The sequence below is a fragment of the Macrotis lagotis genome, chromosome 8 (genome assembly GCF_037893015.1).
Source record: "Macrotis lagotis isolate mMagLag1 chromosome 8, bilby.v1.9.chrom.fasta, whole genome shotgun sequence".
Taxonomy (NCBI): Eukaryota; Metazoa; Chordata; class Mammalia; order Peramelemorphia; family Peramelidae; genus Macrotis; species Macrotis lagotis.
Genome location: NC_133665.1, coordinates 29405755 through 29424490, shown reverse-complemented (window position 1 = coordinate 29424490; position 18736 = coordinate 29405755). Strand labels below are relative to the sequence as shown.

The 18736-nt window shown below is 34.4% G+C and overlaps 1 protein-coding gene across 3 annotated transcripts in view; it reads left to right on the top strand.

Moving 5' to 3' along the window:
* Positions 1 to 18736, top strand: part of NTRK2 (neurotrophic receptor tyrosine kinase 2) — a 417637-nt gene that overhangs the window by 43454 nt on the left and 355447 nt on the right. For all 3 annotated transcript variants that reach the window (XM_074196621.1, XM_074196620.1, XM_074196622.1), the window contains exons 2-3: positions 12753 to 12827; positions 12927 to 12998. In XM_074196621.1, coding sequence (XP_074052722.1) covers positions 12753 to 12827; positions 12927 to 12998 — 147 coding nt within the window. The remainder of the gene's footprint in view (positions 1 to 12752; positions 12828 to 12926; positions 12999 to 18736) is intronic.

Here is an 18736-nt window from a genome sequence, read left to right as displayed (position 1 = left end):
CCTTTCTTAATTTTGTGAAGTTTATATAATATTGGAATCAATTATTCTTTGAATGTTTGATGGAATTTGCTTATAAATCCAGCTGGTCCTAGGATCTTTTGGAAGTTCATATTTTTGATTGTTCAATTTCATTTTCTGGTGTTGTATTATACTTAAATTTCTAGGTTTTTATTAATCTGATTAATATTTTTGTAAATGCACATTCATTCCATTTAAGTTATCATTTATTGGCATATAATTGAACAATATTGTTTCTCATCGTTTCCTTTAGTTCTTTTTATTTGTTATGAAATTTCCATTTTCTTTTTCATATTGGCAGTATAGTTTTCCTTTCCCCTTTAGCAAACAAACTGGTTTATGATTTATATATTTTATTAGGTTTAGAAAATATAAGTACTAGGTCTGGTCAATTCAGCAGTTGCTTTGCTTTTGCTTCCATTAGTCTTTTCTGATTTTTATAATTTTTATAATTTCTATGCTTTGTTGGAATTTTTGATTTTTCACTTTTCTTTTTCCTTTTTTAGTTGTTTGTATCAAGATTTATCAAGATCAATGTAACAAGAACAGTGATTTTGTCTTGCTTTTGTTTATGAAAGCATATATACATATTATATATCCACATATATGTATTTGTTTTTGTGTGTATGTATATTCTAAGGACCACTGTGACTATTCCAAGGGTTTTGATATGCTAATTGTAAATTATCTTTGAAGAAATTCTTATTTTCATGATTTGTTCTTTGAACTACCTCTTAAATATTTTTTTGCTTGTATTTTTATTCTTTGTTCAAAATAATTATAATTTAATTGCTTTGAGTCAATATAAGATATTTAATATTTCTGTCTTTTTATCTGCTCTAACACATGATCAATTTTTGCAAATGTGCTACATGCTTCTGAGAAATATGTATAATATTTTCTATTCTCATTTGGCAATCACAAGGGATGTTTCTTTTCTATTTTTTTCAAAATTCAAATTTATAATGTCTTTTCTATTGAAACATTATAAATTCTGATTTAGCTCCTATGACTCTGGATGAATCCTTTTATCTTTGAATTTTTTTCCCTAATCAATCTATTTTTGAATTCTTTTTTTAATCCATTCTGCTATTCACTTAATTTCAAAAATAAGTTAATCCTATTTATGTCCACAGTTAATAATTGTGAATTATCTTCCATTTTATTCCCTTGCATTTTTTTCTTTCTTTAACCATATCCCTTCTAAAAATAATTGTCCTTGCCTCACTATTTACAAAGAAAAAATGAGAGTAGTGTGATGATAACTAGTGGTCTGTAATTGAGAAGTACTTCTATTCTGCTGCTCCTTTTCTCTTGTTCTAGCTGATACCTTGATCATTTGTTTGTTACCCTTTCTCTTTTCCCCCTTTAATCATCATTCACAATTTCTCAAAGTTGAAACTTGTTTTTCTTGTGACTATTCTGTCCCTAACTCTTCTTACTCCTTCATACTGGATTTAATGTATAGCTACATCAAAATCTTAAAAGAAAATATGCATGTTCAACCTTCTTTTGTCTAGTTTAGATAAGAATAAGATGTAATTTGTGCTTAACCCCATTTGCCGTGCAAAAAATAATTTAAAAAAAGATGTAATTTGTGCTTCCTTCACCATTCCTCTATGTATAAAATATTCTTCTCAAGTTCCCCTATCATTTCTTCCTCTTTCCTTCATGTATTTCTCTTTCCTTAGGTTTTTCCTCCCTTTCAAGACTCACAAAACAAAGCAAGTCTTCTGTCTTAATTCGCTCTCTGGTCCTTGAATATATTGGAGTTCTTTACAGACAATTGTTTTATCACCTCCTTTTGCATCATCAGTATATAACGCCTCCTTATTGCACACATAAATTTACCACTGTAGCTTTTCTTGAATCCTGTGTTTAAATTTTCATATTTTTACTCAGTTTTTCTCTTTTCATCAGGAATTTTTGAAAGTCTTCCATGACATTAAAGGTCCTTTTTAATTCTGTATTATTAGTTTTGTAGACTATATTATTCTTGGTTGTAAACTTACTTATCTTATTATAGTAGTAACTATCAAATCTCATGTTATTTTGATTCTGCTTCTTTGCTACTTGGTCTCCTTTTTTTCTGGTTACTTGCAATTTTTCTTTGACCTGAAAGCTCTAAATTTCAGCAATATTATTTACTGCAAGTTTCCATCAATATTTTTAAAGAAATTGGCCAGTGGCTTATTTTCCTCCCACTTTACCCTTCTGTTTTAATAGATCTAGGGAATTTCCATTTATTATTTCTTAAAATAATAAGGTTTTTTTGTTTTGTTTAGGAGATTTCAAAATGTCATTTACTTATTTATTTTTGGTTATAACTTTCAGTGTCTTAAATTATTTTTCCTTGATCTATTTTCCAGATCAGTTCTTTTTAATAGTGTATATTTTACATTTTCTTTTGCTTTTTCAATCTTTGGATTTTGTTCTAACATTTCTGTTCATTCCATTCCAATTTTCAGGAAGTCTGTTACTCAAATAAATTTTTATACCTCAAAGTCTAAACTATTCTCTTTCCAATTTTTTCCTTCAGAGTCCTTTCTTTTACATTTGTAATCCTATATTTAATCTCTTCACTATTTCCAGATACTATTGTGACAGTCAAGCCACAATTTCCTCTGAGGCTTTGTTTGTAGTTGCTGGGTATTTTTTTATTTTCTTCTAAGTTTGTCTTTTGGGTATATTTGGATCCACAATCCATAATATTTCTTTATATTGATTGATGTCTTCTATTTATTCATATCTCAATTATCCAATTTGGGAATTTGTGTTAGAACCACAAATCCTATATTCTTGGATAGGTTCAATACACTTGAGGGTCCTGACTTTGGTTTTCTGGGGTCTTGTTGCTGGCTTTCACTTCCCTTGTGTTTCTGTTCTGAGTAAGTTTCAGCTCCCTCCCCCCCACCATATTTCAGGTTCAGAATACTGAGTTTTCAAGTACCTTCTGTAGTATTAACCTCCTAGTATCCTTGGCACTTTCCAGGCTAAGTGCTGTTGACATCTGAGTATATCTGTAGCTATGTGGTCGTATTATTGTGGGTTTTGGCCAAATCTGGAACTTCCCTGTGTGAGGACTATAGTCTTTTTGGCTCCAGATACAGAGTGCTGTCAGCTTCAGGAAAGGCAGGATGATTTATTCAAAAGAATACTGTATTTGGAGTTAGATGATCTGGGCTCACATTCCAGCTTTGTCAATTGCTACTTGTGCAGCTATGGGCAAATCACTTTTTATGACTTAGTTTTCACATGTGTAAAATAAGGAAATTGAACTAGATGACTTCTAAACTACAAAATCTAATGATCCTATCTTCTACAGAAAGCCTTTTCTAATCTTTCCTTATCCTAGTGACTTCCTTTTGTTGTTTATTTCCATTTTGAACTATATATAATTTGTACATAGTTGTTTGTATGCCTCTCCCATTAGATTAGATTTCTACCAAAAAACTGGAAATATAACTACAGAAGGCCTAATATTAGTACATCTTTAATATATATAGTAGCACTTAATAAATATCTGACTGACTGACTTCAGTGGATTACCTCTAGTCTATTTGTAAGTACTCAGGTTGCCTTTCTTTGCAGGACCCCTTCTGCACAGCCCTCAGGCTTTCATTTTATGACTTTCTGACCTGGAGAAAGGAACTTAATATAGTTTCTCTTGTAATTTCTTGATCATTTTTCAGTCCAACATTTTCACCATTTACATGCGAAGATAGTTTTTAGCATTCATCCTTTTGCAAGCTTTTGAGTTCCACATTTTTTCTATCACCCTCCCTTCCTACCAACCTCCCCATAGCAGTAAACAATCTGATATAGATTGTACATGTATAATCATGTTTAACATATTTCCATGTTAGTCATTCTCCCTTTACTATAAAAATTCATCCTTGTATACCTCTTTTATGTAATGAAATTGTCCAGATTTTATCTTTTACTTTCCCTTTTTCTCAGTACATCCCTCTTTCTCACCCCCAGATTTTTAAAAAATGATTATCTCATCATGATTAACAGACATCCATGCCCCTGTCTATGTAGACTCCTTCTAAATTCCCTAATAATTATAAAATTCTTAAGAGTTACATATATTATTTTCCCAATTAGTTGTGTAAACTGTTTACTTTATTTACCTTCTTATGATTACTCTTTCATATTTACCTTTTCATGCTTCTCTTGAGACTTCTGTTTGAATGTCAAAATTTCTATTTAGTTCTGGTCTTTTCATCATAATTCTTGAAAATCATCTATTAAATTAAACATCCATTTCCTCCTCCTGAATGATTATACTCAGTTTTTTTAAGTAGTTTTAGCTTGTAATCTTAGCTGCTTTGCTTTCTGGAATATCATATTGCATGCCCTCCCCTCCTTTAATGTAAAAATATTTAAATTTTGTGTGATTCTGATTGTAGTTCCATACAATTTGAATTGTTTCTTTTTGACTGTTCGAAAAATTTCTCCTTGACCTGAGAGTTCTGGAATTTGGCTATAATATTCCTGGGAGTTTTAATTTGGGTGTAGATTTCTTTGATAAATTATTGAAAATTTATGTCTAGGGTCTTTTTTTGATCATGACTTTCAGTTAATCCAATAATTCTTAAAATATCTCTCCTTGATCTATTTTTTCAGTTTGTTTTCTGAGTAGATATTCCATATTTTTCTACTCTTTCAGCTTTTATTGTTTCTTGAAAACTCATGGAATAATTAACTTCCACTTGCCCTATTCTAATTTTAAAGGAATTATTTTCTTAGGTGAGCTTTTGCATCTTTTTTTCCCATTTGGACTGTTCTGCTTTTAAAGGAGCTCTTTTTTTCCCAGTGGAATTTTGTACCTCTTTTATCATTCAATCAATTCTATTTTTAAGGTGCTATTTTATTCCACTTAAAAATTTTTTTTATCAAGCTATTGTTTTCATAATTTTCTTGCATCTCTCTCATTTCTCTTCCCATTATTTTCTCTAGCATTTTTATCTTTTCTTTTATATCATCCAAAAATTCTTGTGCTGGGATCCAATTAAATTTTTTCTTTGAGTTTTTGTTTGTAGTTGTTTTGACATTATCTTCTTTTAAATTTATGTCTTTGTCTACCCTTCTTTTGATGGTCAAGTTACTTTTGTACTGTTTACTCATTTTCCCAATTTATTTCTTGACTTATAACTTTTTGATAAAGTTGGACCCTGTTCACCTGACAATGGGAAGACACTTTCCCAAGTTTCAGTTATCTTTTGTGCTGCTTCTTTCAAAGGTATACAAGTTTTCAAAACTTTCAAGGTTCTATTATTCTGGGAGATATATAGTTATTGCTCTCCTGCTCTGTGCTCTGGTTTTACCCAGGAAAGGCTCTTGCTCCTCTATATCCATAATTACTAGTGCTCCTCTTAGCCTTGGAACCATATATGAGCAGTTCTGCAACTTGCCTGCTGCTAGAACTGTGACCAGGGGCCTTGCTCCCTTATGACCAATCATGAGTGTTCCTTTCTGCCCTTGAACTGTTATCCCAAACTACTTAGAGGAAATAGAGTTGTCAGCTAGTACCAGGGTCCCCTTTAATCTCTTTCTAACTGGTTTTCTGACTACTTTACTGTCGTTGGGCTGAGAACTCTCAAATTCACTGCTGCTATCTTAGGTGCCTCTAAGGTCTATAATTGATGCTCTTGCTCCTTTCTTGGCCTGCACCCACCCCATTGTTACAACCCTCTCCCATGGACCTCCTCAATTGTCTTAGGATGGATGAATGCCTCCTTCTGAACTTTTGATGGATCTGCTGTTTTAAAATTTGATATGAGGTCTTGAGAGTTGTGGTAGGGGAATGTTGGGAGACTTCAGTTACATGCCAGCCTATACTCCATCAAATCTGTCCTACTTTAATCATTTTTGAAGCATGTGTTAGAGTACAAAAAAAAATACTGATCTTGTTCTCAAGAGACCTGAGTTTGGATCCTGCCTCTTTCCTTTACTAGCTGTGTAACCCTAGGCAAAACCCTTCACTTGTCTGAGTTAGTTTCTGTATATGGAAAATGGGTAGAAAAACACATTACCATTCAGAAATAATTATGAAGTTCAATTAAAATGATGTTGTTGAATAAATGCCAGCTATTCAACAACATCATTTTAATTGAACTTCATAATTTTGACTGCATTTGTATATTTAACAATTTGATAATATCATTAGAATTTGTTGGTCAAAATTGGCTATCCTTTTTTTTTCAGTCCCAAGGTGTCCCAGTATCCTTCTATGTTACTATGCATAGAGATCTGAAATCCTATATTGCTTATTCCTCTTGATGGTATTATTTACACGCATTATAGAACACAGTGTTTAAGTGGATATCTTTGTGGTTATTTATTTCTTCCTCTATCATTTTTCTCTGTTTATTCCCTCCCTCCAAAGAAGTGCCAATATGCTCTTACCATACACCCTTGGGACATTATTTAGTCTCATCACAAAATCATAGGATTGGATGGGAAGGAGTCACTGATGCCATAATTGTTCCACATGTGACCAATGAATACAGGATCCCATAATTGTTTTGTTCAACCTAAATAGAAAATATTGCTATCTTGCTAAGTTGTTTCCTGCTCTGAGACGCTTAAATCTAACTTGGCATTGCAGGAAAATTTAAGGCCTGTATAATAAACTTTATGAACTAAGAACCAGAGGGAAATTGGATCAGGAATCTGGCTGATTATTCTGGACTCCAGAGCATAGCAAAGCAGGAAAAGTAACTCACTGAAACAATGGAGGGAGAGCCATATTTGTGGCAATAGAGAATCTGATGGTCTTGCCCACTATAGGGCCACCTGCCCTTTATATAGGAAAAAGCAAGGGAGAACATTGCTGGTGGAACTGTTAAAAGAAGGCTAGAAAGGGATTGTACTAATAGTGGGAGCAGACCCATATGCTTCCATTGGGCACATAGCTTCCTAAAGTTATAGGTTCACCAAATTGACTTTCCTACTTAAATGGGAACCCCAGCAAGGGCAGAAGTTCTGGGGCATTAATTTGGTAATAATAGCCTTACTAATTCCCTTCATGCCTTGGTGCTTTCCTTTCATTGCTCTGCTATGTTAACATAAGGCAGGGTGTTCCAGTGTTTTCCCAAACTGTCTTCCCTTCCCCCTCCACCATCAGAAATAAAAGGGAGTATCATATAGAGATGGGGAGGCAGAAGAATAGACTTTTAAATGTTTGCCTCTGCAAACATACTACTTAAAGAGATTGCAACCAATAAACTTATATATAGCACCTACTTGTGCTAGGCCCTGGGACTGCCTACTTCAAGGATTTTTCCATTCTTATATTTGTTATTTCTATTTAACACTTTCAGGATTTTAATTCAAGAATTTAGAGGGATATACTCAATTAGTTTTTAAATTGAATCTTATCCAACAATCATTTATTAAGTGCCTACTATATGCTAGGCACTGTTAGATTTAAAGGATGACAAGATAAAATAAAAAAAAAACTATCCCTCTTCAAGAATCGTATCTTTTGGGGTGACAAGGTGGCACAGTGGATAAAGCACCAGCCCTGGAGTCAGTAGCACCTGGGTTCAAATCCGGTCTCAGATACTTGATAATTACCTAGCTGTGTGGCCTTGGGCAAGCCACTTAACCCCATTTGCCTTGCAGAAGCCTTAAAAAATCATATCTTTTATCAGTGGATTACCACATCTAGACTGATAGATATATATTGAGGAATAAAGAATAGCTAGTAGGATCAAAAAGGGATACAAGTAGGATACAAGAAGGAAAGTGGTTCATAAGTTGAGCCTTGAAGAAAGGGATTCTATGAAGAAATGAGGAGCAATGGGGAAGAGCATAGAAAGGAGAGATGAAACACAGAGCTACTTTTGTTGGACATGAAAGTAGGTGATAGGGAATAATGTGCAGTTAGCCTGGAAACGTCTGCTGGTCCAGTTCTGGAAGAACTTTAAATGCCAACTTGAGGGTTCTGTATTTCATTCTAGAGTCTCTGAAGGATCTTGAGCAGTAACATAATTAGATATTTATGCTTTAGGAAAATTATTTTGAAACCTATTGATTTTACTGTATGCATATGTGTATATGTAAATACCAAGAATCTCCCCTTTACATTGAAAAATGGTTTTTTAAAAAAATTTGAATGATTTTAGGACAGCTAGGTGGTGTAGTGGATAGAGCACTAGCCCTGGAGTTAGGAGTACCTGAGTTCAAATCCAGCTTCAGATACTTAATAATTACCTAGCTGTGTGGTCTTGGGCAAGCCACTTAACCCCATTTGCCTTAAAAAACCTAAAAATAAAATTGAAAGATTTTATTTATTTTGAGTTTTACAATTTCCCCCTAATCTTGCTTCCCTCCCCCCACCCCCCACAGAAGACAGTCTTTACATTGTTTCCATGATATACATTGATCTAAGTTGAATGCGATGAGAGAGGAATATCCTTAAGAAAAAAAATAAAGTATAAGAGATAGAAAAATTATATAATATGATAATTTTTTTAATTACAGGTAATAGTCTTTGGTCTTTGTTCAAACTTCACAGTTCTTTCTCTGGAGACAGATGGTATTCTCCATCACAGATATCCCAAAATTGTTCCTGATTGTTGCACTGATGGAATGAGCAAGTTCATTATAGTTGATCATCACCCCCATGTTGATGTTAGAGTGTACAATTTGAAAAACAGATTAATGCTAACAATTCAACATATGACTCTAAAATGCATCAAAAATCCCATTTCCTTCTACCTCTTCATATTTATATTTGCTCATCTCATTGTTCATCTCACATTGACATAGTATGGTTGCCAATTTATTAAAGATTTAGAGATTGAAGACAGATTTAAGGTCACTGAAAAGGTGAAGGAATTTGCAGCTCTCTGGGATGTTAAAACCTGCTCACGATTTTATTATGGCAAAATATTGTTACAAAGTATATTGGCTAAAATTAGTAAGAAAAGCAGCAAACACCCTGAGGACCACATGGATTAAGGAAGAACATGAGAAAGCCCCATTCTTCTAGATGGGAGCCCAGAAGATACAAGAGCTCTTGAAGGGGTAGTGATTTCTATCAAATACCTGGACCAGGTATCTTCCAATGACAAGCTATATACTGGTCTTTCCTGTCCCAAGGTGCTTGACACCCAAGTTCAACATATTATTTCCTATTGAGCCAGCATCTAGGCCAAGATTAAGTGAAAGGGAAAATGGGGACAAGATAGGCAGGCTACATCAACAGGGGTTCAGCCCACACTTCAGGCGCAAACAGCCTTCCACAACTACCAAGATTTTAACATCATTAAAGCTACATTCATAATTCTCCACATCATTTCTCTGCATCAGTATAAAATGTATAATGTTTTCTCATGATAATCCTGTGTGGGAGGAAGTATAAATATTCTGTTATTCATTCAATGAACTAAAGCTCTGCCTTACATTGGGTTCTTTGGGAATCTTTTATAGAATATATCTATCTATTCTTTTGGATTTCACCTGGGAGCATCAGAATTTGGTTCTTATCTAGATTGCCACAACAAAAGTAAAAAGGATTCCCACTTCCCAATTACTGAGAAGAAATTAATGAGATATTAATTGTAGAATAGGCTTCTTTAACTTTGGAGCAAGAAGATGACTCAGTGGATAGAGTGTCAATACTGGAGTCAAGAAGACACATTTTTGTGAATTCAAATCTGACCTCAGACACCTACTAGCTATGTGACTTGGGCAAGTTACTTTTCTTTGTCTCAGTTTCTTCATCTTTATAATGAACTGGAGAAGGAAATGGCATACCACTCCAGTGTCTTTGCCAAGAAAAGCCCAAAGGGGTCATCAAAGTTGGATAAAACAACAAATCATTTAACTTAGCCAAAAAAAATCACATGCACAATTCACAACCAAGCCTATAAGTTATCAGGACAACTTTAATGGGGGATGGAGGGACCTCCATCTTCCTCAGAGAGTAATGTAGCCCTCTAGACATATAGTAATACTGTGGATTGTCCTTTCCCTCTGAAGGAGAAAGAAGATAGATTTACTAGATTCAAGCAAGCCACCTGTCCAATGAGTGGTATAACTTAGGGACTTTTTAATAGTTTTCCAGACTTATAATACTACCCTGGGTTGGTCACCTCCTGTAAAGCAAGAGGATAGACTTGGGATTCTTTTTCAAAATAACAAACAGATCTTAAGAAAAAGAGAAAGCCCCACTTAGCTCCAATTCCTACTTAGATAGAAGATAAACATTTTCATTTATCAAATAAACTAAATAAATTAAAGTGCTATTCCTTAATATACAAAGATTATCCTGTTAATCTACTGTAAATAGAGAACAAATGTGCACAAAACCACAGAATCTCAGAGTTGAAAAAGGACCTCAGAGACCCAGACAAGTGGTTATTCATCCTTTGCTTACAAACCTCCCAAGAGGAGAAATTCACTTCCTCCTGAGGCAACCCATTTTACTTTTGGATTGCCCTAATTGTTGGAAAATCCTTCCATGCTGCAAGCCTAAATGGGTTCCTTTGCTATTTTCACTCAGTCCTCCAACTTCTGCACCCTAGGACAGTTTGTATCAATTCAATACATAGTTAGTTGTCTTTCACTGAATATAATAGAATACTACTGTGCTATGAGAAAGGATGCAAGGGATGGTTTCATCAAAACTTGAGGAGACTTTTATGAACTGATGCGGAGTGAAGTGAGCAAAAACAGAGGACAGTTTATACCATAGAAATGATGCAAAAATGTTCAACTTTTAAAGACTTATCCCTCTTATTCCTAATGGCACACATATTTTAGTTGATTAGCGATGCATAAAGGGCAAAATAGAGAAGGTAGGCAACTACTGAGGGTGTAAGATGTGTGGTGGAGTGCATTGAGGAATGCCTTTTAACTTTGCTTTTTATAAATATATATATATATTATTTGCCAGTGAATTTTGTTTTCCATGGCCTTCAGGTTTTATTTTGTGATGAGTCAAGCTATATTTAGGTTGAGCAGTACTGGATAATATAGGAATATTTTTGAATCTTGCTTAGGGTGGATAAGTGCTTTATTCTGACTCATTTGGGCATAAAGGAAGTTTGAGAACTCAAAGTTTCACAAAAAAAGAGACTGGCCATAAATAGTTAAAGGCATAGGTCTTTATTTTGGTCCTTTTAACTCACATAGAAGTAGGTCCAAGACTTAACTTGATACATATAGGTTATAGGTTTTGGGAGGCAGGGTTAAAGTTAAGGGCAATTAAAGATATTTTCAGTGATGTCAGTGAAATTAAGGCTTAATACCCTTCCTGTTGAAGGAGGAAAGAGAGGAGGGAATGTAAACAAATAAACAAAAAACATTTTGCAAATTAATGGACCAATGGATGCAGTTTTTGTTAGTCAATGATCATTTATTAAGCATTATGTAGCTAACATTCCACTCTACTGCTGTACTGAGGATACAAACAAAGGTAAAAGATAGTCCCTATTCTCAAGGAGCTCATAGTCTAATGAGGGAGTAACATGAAAACCTAACTGTGTACAAAAAAACAACTATACAAAGTCCTCCTATGGACTCAGGAGAACTTTCAGGACTACACTTCAAAATAACTAAAAGATTTACTAGAAGTAGGCCTCAGTTAGCTCTCCTGCCTAGGAATATATCCTGTGGCTATTGTGCAAGATGCCCTATGCAAAATTTTATATATAGCTATCCTACTGCCACTTTAAAACTATTTTCTAGTATAGTAATAATTTATTGGGATAACAATAATGATATATAAGAATCATCTAATAAGATATAAGAAATTTTTCTTTCATCCCTTAAAAAAATTCATTGTATTCAAAAGTTAGACTTGCAACTCAACTAAATTTAACAAAGTATTAAGTACTTATTTATTAAGTACCCATCACTATGTTGAGCCCAGTGAAACAAAGTTAAAGATGATAGCAACAAATTTACATTTTACCTAATAAAAGAAAATAAACAAATAATTATACTACTATGAGGTTGATATTTTATTAGGGAATAGGGAAGGAATAAACATTTATATACTCCAGGAACTAAAAGCTCTTTTACAATGATCTCATTTGAAATGTTCTTTTAGCTGCTCTGATGAGAATGAATGGGTAACCCTGATGCTTTTGAGATATAACTAGTGATTATATATAGTGTGTCTGTAAATATGCATACATACATGCATGCATATAAAAATGTACTATATATCAAATATACATGTATACACATATAGTGCATATATGTATTGCATATAATCATTTATAAGCATGTGTATTCAGTTTCTTATGGCTTCTTAGTACCTTAAAAATAACGTAAGCTACCCTTGTTAAGCCTGAGGAGTGATCCCAGAGGTCTGAAAGGACTTTATTGTAATTGTGCCACTCTGGAATTTTCTATGTGATTGTCCAGATTCTGATTAGTCAATCATTCACATATTTTCTTATTAATTAATTTAAAACATTCACCAAACATAAAGTACCTCATTTGACTAACTGTAATGTACTTAGGTAGCAGTGGTAGAGGGATGAAGGTAAATCAGACAGAGCTCCTGCCCTCAGGGAAAATTTACAATCTAGCAACATAGTGGTATTGTTAGACCAGAAGGTCTGTCTGGTTTGGAGAATTTGAACAGAAAGCTTGCTTCTTTCTATTTTTGCTTTCTTTTGGGTTGCTGCTTAAGAAATTTGGATGAGGCATTCAAAATGACAAAAAGAATACTAATCTAAAAATGTGTCTGTTTTTTGTTACAGCTACATTGCAAAACAGCCGAAATTAGAGCACATCACTGAAGATGACCTGGAAGGATACGTGGGGCTGAAAAATCTGTAAGTGCTCAATTACCACATTCTGTCCTAGATTTTTTTTGCTCTTTGTTGTAATTTATGCTCATTGGATGCTAATACTTGTGCAATTTGTTTCTATAGAACGGTGGTGGAATCAGGACTAAAAACAGTGGCTCATCAGGCCTTTCTGAAAAACCCCAATCTGCAGTTTATGTGAGTAAAAGCTAATTCTATTGCTTTCCAGGATTTAAGATACAACTCTTCTCTAGCCTCTATTTTCCTCCCTTTTCTCCCAATCAAGAACTGAAAACATCTTTTTGGAAAAGATTAGCATAACTGTGATAATGACCTCTAAGCATCTGCTCTTATTTCATTATATTTTGGGGAACATAGTAGAAGTACATTAGAAGCAGCCTGTTTATTCTCCTTCTTGAACTTCTGGGTCATTTCCATGTTGTAAAGAGTTGAAGCCAATTGGCAAAGTCTTATGTGAAAGCTGTTTCCCAATAGAGACTCCTTGATTTTTATCCCCCTGGAATCTTTATGTGTTCCTTGGAAGAAATCAGACTTCTTGCATTGGAGGAAAAATGGAATTGGACTAGTTCCTAACATTAATGGTCATTCCTCTGCACTGGGCTTTTCACAACTACCTTCATTTTCCTAGAACCACCTGTAGTGCATTGATAAAAGAGGAGGGGAGAATCAATCGGCAGGCAATGAGAAATCTTAGGGGTTCATTAATAAGATGGAGTGCTTTGGCCAAGTCATGTTGATGTGTAGCTGACTGTAGTGAAATAGAAATATAGAAAATGGAAGCTATTAGCGGGATTTTTACTGCCTGTTCCTGCTAGATGATGGCCTTGAGTCAGTAAATTATGACTTTCCTCCAGAAGATTACTCAGTGATGCCGAGATTCTTCCCCTCTGACTAGACTGAAAAGGTCTTTTACCCTTAGAAAACTCATTTTTTACCACATCCTCAGGATTCAGGGTATTTATATAAGTATCTAATAATAAGTCTTGACTTCCTCAATCCCAGTTTTCCCTGATAGACCTTTGTCAAATTATTTTTAGAAGGTGAATGAACATACACTAAATTAAATTTATCCCAGATAGATAACTAACATACTAGACCTGTGATTTTATTAGTGTGGGGTAGCAATTTTGTAGGGTCACATATTGACCACATATTAATATTATCAATATTTTATTTCATTTGAATTTATTTTGTTAAACATTTCCCAATTATATTTTAATCTGGTTTGAATCCTTTCTGGAGTATTTTGGACCATGTATTTGAGGCTTGGTGTCAGGAACTACCAAGGGAGGGAGCTATTTCTATCAATACTGAACAGTAACTGTTTTGTAATTTATACTTTTAGAGTTACCTGGGGTTCTGAGAGATTAAGTCATCACTTGTTCAGGGTCACATAGCTAATATTTGTCAGAGGAGGCCTTTGAATCCCAATCTTCCTGATTCACAGTCCAGTTTTTAAGTTATACTTTTTAGGTAGTAAGACTTAGCATGGAGTTATTAAAGGAAGATTGGAGGCTGAGTCACTTGCAGAGTAATCTCTTTTAGATTAAATTACCTGAATGTTTTATGGACATTTTTTTATTATGTGGCAACTGATTTTATCAAGCAAAATATTACAACTTCATTCATATTTTGTAGGACTCAGAGAAAATGATGTTTCTTTGAAAATTAAGTTTATAGCATTATAATATATAAAATAGAAAGTAAACAGTAAGATAAGACCAAGGAACTTTATTAACACATTTCCTTTGAATACTTTTTGGCAGCTGCTCTGCCATCAGTTTGCCTGTACACATCTGATGCCTGCGTAGGCCTTGATAACATAAACAACAGATTAGCTGGATAGAAGGAAAAGTCAGAATGCTCTAATACAATCACTTAAGTGTAATTAATAGCCTCAATACTTGGGTTCTGGCATTTTCATTACAACTGACCTTAGACCCAAATTACTCAACAGTGCTATTTAACTAGCTGTTTTGCCACACACATCACTTTTTCTAGATTAGTGATTCATAAGCTGAGATCTATAGCTAACAGTAGAGGGCTTATTCATCCTGCTGACCAGTCAGTCCACTTAATATCACAGGAGCTTGAAGGGACCAATCTGGAAGGTTATTGTGCCTAACTGCAATTTTTTCAGATGGGTTAATGAGGTCTACAGAAGTTACATGACTTGCTCTGAGACACTATGAGACAAGATTCAAACTCAAATTTTCCTGACTCTAAGCCCATCTCCCTGTTGATATGTTCTTTTGTTTAAACATTATGATTATTAGTCCTACACTGTATTCCCCCCTTAGCAATATATAACAGAATGATTAAAGCAGTAAAAGGTATTAAATGATTTGAAATGAATCTAAGAAACTACTTCACAAAGTTTGAATTTCAAAATAGAAAATCCATATAAGACAGATATATATCAAGTTTCCTAAAGTGCCAAGGCATGAAGAATTGATTATTTTTAAAATTATCATGATTATTACTGTTCTTAAAGATTTGATCTTACTATCTTACTCAGGCTTTGAGCACAGTGGCCACTCATTGACCAGAGGCTAATATTAATCAATGTAGAAGCTTTAACCTGATCTAGTTTTCTGATCTAGAACAATTTGCCTCATCTCAGGCAGTCTGGTAGTCCTTCGTTCCCAGAGGATCATTATACTTGTGATTCAGTCTTGATACTTCATCAGTTTTAGTTCTCTTGCTCCTCAGAATTTCCTAACAAACTACCCAGTAGTCTCAACCTCCTGTTTCAGAGCAGAGGTGTACACCAACATGCCCAGCTAGGGGACTGAATATATTACGAATTTACAAAATAACCTATAGATATTACACTGACAATTTTCAATCACATGTGAAAACAAGAAAAATGGGGGAAAGCATCATAATGCAGGATGCTTTTCATTGGTGAAAACAACATAAAAAATGAAGTCAATGAGTCTGGGAGAAGAGGAAGATCTATTTGAATCATGAGTTCAAAGATCTCACTTAGTAGCAACTTTTGATTCAGATATGAGAATAAAAATCAATGGGTTGGACTCCTCAGAATAGAGGGGACATTGAGGGCAGAAACCATTTCTCTCTTTGTATATCTCCAATGTTTAGCATGGCTATTGTTAGACCTTCATTTTCAGAGTGGGCCAATGACATGTTTTGACTTGCAAGTGAATTGAAATTAAATGAGGCAGGACTTTGCAAAGTCATTTGCCACACTTTCTCTTGAATCATCTAAGTCCAATGGCAAAACATAGCCCAGGATTACCCCAGATGCAATGGGATACCTTGGTTTATTTTAAGCTAAGGTCTTTCCTAGGTCTCAGTTTGTATGAGGCTCCAATGTATAATACAGTACTATGAGTATAGTAGAAGCCTAATAAATGTTTGTTCAATTGAATTGGAGCCCTTATGCCACAAATTATACTGTCATCACTGGAAGTTTGTAAGGTGGTGTAGGTTGGCAAAGTGAGAGACAGATGTGTGATTAAGAAACCTGCATAGAAACTAAAATGGAGTGACTACTTCTACTTAGCAGTACTTGTCAGAGGATTTGATCAATCTGAAAATCAATCAATCAATAAGCATTAATTAAGCACTTACTCTGTGCTAGACTCTGTATTAATGGATGGGGGATACAAAAAGAACTAAAAAGATGCAGATTTGCACTCAAGAAGCTTACCATCTAATGAGAGATACAACATGCAAATAAATACATACAAAGTATATTTTATAAAGGTGAAGTAGAAAATCATTAACAGAGGGAAGGCACTAGAATTAAGAAGTGTTGGGAAAGACTTCCTGTAAAAAAAAATGAGATTTTTAGCTGAGACTTGAAACTAGAGAAGCCAGCAGGTGTAATTCAGGAGGGATAGCAATCTAGGCAAGGGAGCAGCCAGAGAAAATACCCAGTGCTAAAAGCATGCATTTAATACATTTCATCCAAATTATATCTTGGAGGAATATAAATTGAATTCTCACTTCCTCCCCTTTTGGCAAATTTGCAGTAATTGGCCAGGATATTTGTAGTCAAGCTTGCTTATAGAATGGGAACTGACATGTAGAAAATATTCTGGTCACTGGAATCCATTCCAGAGCCCCAAAACTCAGGATAACTTTAAGGACTATGAATAAGACTAGCGATCATATTTTAGAGAGACCTTTGGGAAGATTCTATTTAATTAGCTAACTCAGTGTGGCTATTTAACTGAAAATAGATTTGTTGCTTTCTCCCTTTGTCTGTCTGTCTCTCCTTCCAGCACTCCCCTCATTTCTCTCACTGCCTCTCCTGCTCCCTTTCTCTTTTGCCTTTGGGTATAATAATAGATAGAGTTCATAAAAGTTATATCATGTTTTGACCTATGATACTAATCTGCATAGTGTTTTTGGTAACTCTACAGAACGGCTTCTTGGCAGATAATGAGAACTTTAGGGGAAACACACACACAACAATACATATTCTTTCTCTCATTCTCTTACTCTTTAACCATATGTCCCTGGGGGGGGGTCTGTTTTTGGCAGAGGAAAAATAAAAATGTCTCTGTCCTACAGATCAATAAAAAGACAGATTTTTAAAGTTCATTTGTTCAAAGAAAAGCTAATCAATTCATTTTTTTAAAAAAAGAAAAAAGTTTTATATGGGCCTATTTTGTAATTAATTTTTTCCCCACATAGGTGAATATTGTGCAAAAAATTTTGAGGAAGAAGATGCAAACTCATGAGATTGTGTGTTTGGCTGTGGTTTAAATGGTGTAGTTACAGAATTAAGGGGAAAAATGATCATATAACCAAATTTTACCTGTGTATAAACTTAGCATAAGGTCAGCATTAGGAATTTTTATACATTCTTAACTAATGAAATATTTGTTACCATTTTTTGCACTTCACTTATAGAAGTGGCCTGGATAGTTAATAGCTTAATATTAATAGACATAAGCCACCAATTAGCATCTATGTTTTATTACTTTGTAGGTATTCATTATTCAGAACACCATCATCTAGAGAACATTCTAATTTTATCCATAAAATACTAAGATAGTATCAATGCCTATGATGAAATTTAGAGTGGGGAATGTTTGTAGCTCTGATCTGTTCATAACTGGAAAAAATTGTTTTATGAGGCAACAGACTTCAGATCAGGAAGTTCCTTGTCCTTAGAAGCCTTCAGGCAGAGGCTGGATGCCTACTTGGGGTAGATTTTGCTATCTTGCAAAAGGATGCATGGACAAATTGAGTTGGTCAGGTCTTCTAAGACCTTTTCCAAAACTAAGGGTTTAACAAAGTATTCAACATTTCCATAATTCAGTAAGTTTTGAATAGGAAACAGATGCTAAGAAGCCAAATGTTTTACTCATGTGGAGGGAGGCAATATGAATAGTTGGATGGCTGTGTGGCTCTAGAGAGCTGGCCTCACAAGACCTGGCTTCAGGTCCTGACTCTGATCCATACTGACTGCATGACTCTGGGCCAGTCAGTGTTCCAGACAACTTTCTAAGATGAAAAACTAAATATTTGTCTGGAGTGTGCTGGAGTTTGCTCAGATTGGTTCAGAAGTTAATTGTTAAATTATTGGTACCTTGGAAATCAGCAAATGCTACAAAATAGGGAATGGTATATTGTCTTTCTGATCGTCTAGATGTAAGAAGCATTTAATAATTCCTATTATTCTAGAGAACTGGTTGTTAAACATTTACCAGCACACCAATAATTCAACTACACCAATGACTGAAGGATTATCTAGAATATCTATAAAGAGAATTCCTTGTAGATGTAGAGCAGGTCTTATTTTCTTCTCCATACCAAAAAAATTAGGGCTCTGGGCTAGCTTAGTAAAATGTGACTTGATTTTTATAAACATTATTTACTTATTTTTGGTTAATATTTATATTTATGCCCAGAGCCCTAAAATTTAGACATTTTAC